The sequence below is a fragment of the Volvox carteri genome, assembly GCF_000143455.1.
Source record: "Volvox carteri f. nagariensis unplaced genomic scaffold VOLCAscaffold_35, whole genome shotgun sequence".
Lineage (NCBI taxonomy): Eukaryota > Viridiplantae > Chlorophyta > Chlorophyceae > Chlamydomonadales > Volvocaceae > Volvox > Volvox carteri.
Window position 1 is genome coordinate 8,164 of NW_003307578.1, and position 3,323 is coordinate 11,486.

Consider the following 3,323-nt stretch of genomic DNA (forward strand, 5'->3'; position numbering starts at 1 on the left):
GAGCCGCAGCGGCGGCCGGGGAGGGAAATGCACCGCAAAAAGGTCGCGGTGGCAGCGACCCCAGAGGAGAAGAGCCGCAGCGGCGGCCGGGGAGGGAAATGCACCGCAAAAAGGTCGCGGTGGCAGCGACCCCAGAGAAGAAGAGCCGCAGCGGCGGCTGGGGAGGGAAATGCACCGCAAAAAGGTCGCGGTGGCAGCGACCCCAGAGGAGAAGAGCCGCAGCGGCGGCTGGGGAGGGAAATGCACCGCAAAAAGGTCGCGGTGGCAGCGACCCCAGAGGAGAAGAGCCGCAGCGACGGCCGGGGAGGGAAATGCACCGCAAAAAGGTCGCGGTGGCAGCGACCCCAGAGGAGAAGAGCCGCAGCGACGGCCGGGGAGGGAAATGCACCGCAAAAAGGTCGCGGTGGCAGCGACCCCAGAGGGGAAGAGCCGCAGCGGCGGCCGGGGAGGGAAATGCACGACAAGAACTAAGCTGCTGATAGCTTGCCGACGGCGCCGGCGCCGCTGTCCAGCGAGCCACCCCTTCCCCGTTGCTGCAGTGCCTGTGAGGGCAGCGGAGAAAGCCGCCGTGCAAGAACAGCAATTTGACAAGAACTAAAAGATGCCAACGGCAAGACACCGACAGTGAGACGCCGACGGCGAGACGTCCATGGCGAGACGCCGACGTCGCATGTGGCACAACAACAAAAACCCACAACAGACAACAGCGCTTTACAACCAACTAGCAAACAAGACGTGACGCACTGCAAAATTGTACAATGACGTACATAAGGCAACGTCAACAAGGAAATGCACAGCACAGACAAGGCATGCATTTAAGTATAGCTTAGACTCACCGGTGGTACGACGTGGAAACGCCGACGGCAAGACGCCTACGGTGATCAAAATGGCATGTCTTCCACGTCGACGGTGATGCTGATGGTGAAAATGACGGTGGCGGCCCAGACCCGGCAGGTGTTGTTGCAGCGAGTGATCAGGGGATTCGGGCGGGGATGACGTGGTTACATACACACTACAAGGCGGTTTCGGAGTGGCCGAATTCGCAACAGATTCCAACGAAACGCAAGACATGGAACCAAACGACCCTCGACCATGCCATGCCATCATGCATACCACAACAAAGGATTGATGATGCAGATTGATTGGTGGTCGGCAATCCAAATCCGGCATCCCAAATCCGACATGCCATGGCAAAGCGTTGCAGGACGGGGGGGGACGTGTGAAACGAGGCCCCTCTCGTACTTACACTTTCACATGACGGCGATGTACGGCGATGTACGGCGGTGGCGACGGCTCGTCGCGCCGATACATGTTGTCCTGTTGGAAGTCCTCGCCCAAGCTCGCTCAGACCGGCGGGGGGATCGGGCGGGAGGCGGGCGGGGAAATACACACACACACGCTGTTAATCAGCTAGCAGGGGACGCAACGAGCACAGACTTTGCACGGCAAAACAACATGAGCAGCTGCGCACAAAATGCAGAAACAAACTAATAAGCACACAGGCGGATCGCGGGCAGTTGGGAATTCTCCATCGCAAGTAAAAACAGTAGCACCCTCACACATACCCACACATACGTATACATGCGTGCGCGTGGACACACACATACACCCTCTTACACACATCTACAGACACTTACACACGCACACGCGCGCGCGCGCGAGCACATTCTCACCCACATTTGAACACCAACATACAAACATACATACATACATACATACAATTGCGCACAAATACAAGCCACTGAACACCGCAACAATAACCATCGGCCGGCTTTGCAGCTTCTATCTGTGTTTGCTGAACTTATCTTTGCAGTTTGCTGCCTTTGTGCTTTTGCTGTCGCTGCTGCTGTTGCTGCTTGCCGGCACAACAGGAGAAAAACACCGCGCCACGAAACACCCACAGCAAGAAACTTTGCTCCGAACGTATGTACGACATCACTACATCACAAAGTGGCATCCACGCAGTGAACATACGGGGAAAGACCTTCATGCCGTACTCCCTACACGCTCGAGACGCCGACGGCAAGGCGCCTTCGGCGAGACGCCTTCGGCAAGACGCCGACGGCGAGACGCTGACGGCGAGACGCCGACGGCGAGACGCCGACGGCGAGACGCCGACGGCGAGACGCCGACGGCGAGACGCCGACGGCGAGACGCCGACGGCGAGACGCCGACAGCAAGGCGGCCGACGGCAAGGCGCCGTCGGCAAGGCGCCGACGGCGATAAGGCGACGGCGAGAGGGCGCTGGTGACCTCGCCGTCGGCGAGAAAACGACAGCGATGGCCACGGCAAGTTGTGCATGTGGTGCATGTGGGCAGGCAAGTTGTGTAGCAGCAAGGAGCAGAACGGGAATTAGATGCGTTCAGCGAGGTGAGTGCATCGAAAGGTTACGCCCTGATGTGCTACGATTCTCATGTTGCCCGGCACAGCCCCAACAAAGCGCCCTACAATGATCCCGCTGGGGACGACACGCCGACGTCGGGAGCATCACGTAACGACAACACGTTAAACACAAATTTAGTTTATTATATATTACGTAAAAACAATCAATAATAAACAATACATTTACTTGACAAAACATTTATATGTAATGCTTCAAGGAAATATTCATGAGAAAATATTATTAATTGATTCAGGATGCAAATATAAATTATGCAGCACATAATTTCACAAATTGACACTTACAAAATAGTTACATTGTCATGCAGCACAATACACCACACCACGGCACACGTGCTGCTAAAATCCGGTAAGCTGGTCTAGTTTGCTGTCTTTCCTAGATGTTTGCTGATCTGCTGTTTTGCCTATCAGCTGCTGATCTGCTGCCCGGCCATGATCTGCTTTATGATGCAAACAAAATAAGACTGCACAAGCACGTTGCATGCGGCACAACCTTGAAAAACCACAACAGACAACAGCGCTTTACAACCAACTAACGAACAAGACGTAACGCCCTGCAAAATTGTACAATGACGTACATAAGGCAACGCCAACAAGGAAATGCACAGAACAGACAAGGGATGCGTTTAACTAGCGCGTGACTCACCGGAGGTACGACAAACCGTGACGTGGAAACGCTGAAAGCTGACGGCGAGATGCCGACGGCGAGGCGGCCGACGGCGAGATGCTGGCGGCGAGATGCTGGCGGCGAGGCGGCCGACGGCGAGGCGGCCGACGATGAGGCGGCAGACGGAAAAGCGGCCGACGGCGAGGCGGCCGACGGCGAGATGCTGGCGGCGAGGCGGCCGACGGCGAGGCGGCCGACGATGAGGCGGCAGACGGAAAAGCGGCCGACGGCGAGGCGGCCGACGGCGAGATGCTGC

General features: G+C 56.7%; 1 protein-coding gene across 1 annotated transcript in view; it reads right to left on the bottom strand.

Annotated features, from left to right (window-relative positions):
* The window catches only part of VOLCADRAFT_93973 (uncharacterized protein), a gene marked incomplete at both ends in the record, with an annotated part of 15,180 nt that overhangs the window by 2,933 nt on the left and 8,924 nt on the right, over nucleotides 1-3,323 (bottom strand). The window contains 4 exons of the mRNA XM_002953266.1: nucleotides 318-542; nucleotides 837-872; nucleotides 1,247-1,343; nucleotides 3,047-3,230. Coding sequence (XP_002953312.1) covers nucleotides 318-542; nucleotides 837-872; nucleotides 1,247-1,343; nucleotides 3,047-3,230 — 542 coding nt within the window. The remainder of the gene's footprint in view (nucleotides 1-317; nucleotides 543-836; nucleotides 873-1,246; nucleotides 1,344-3,046; nucleotides 3,231-3,323) is intronic.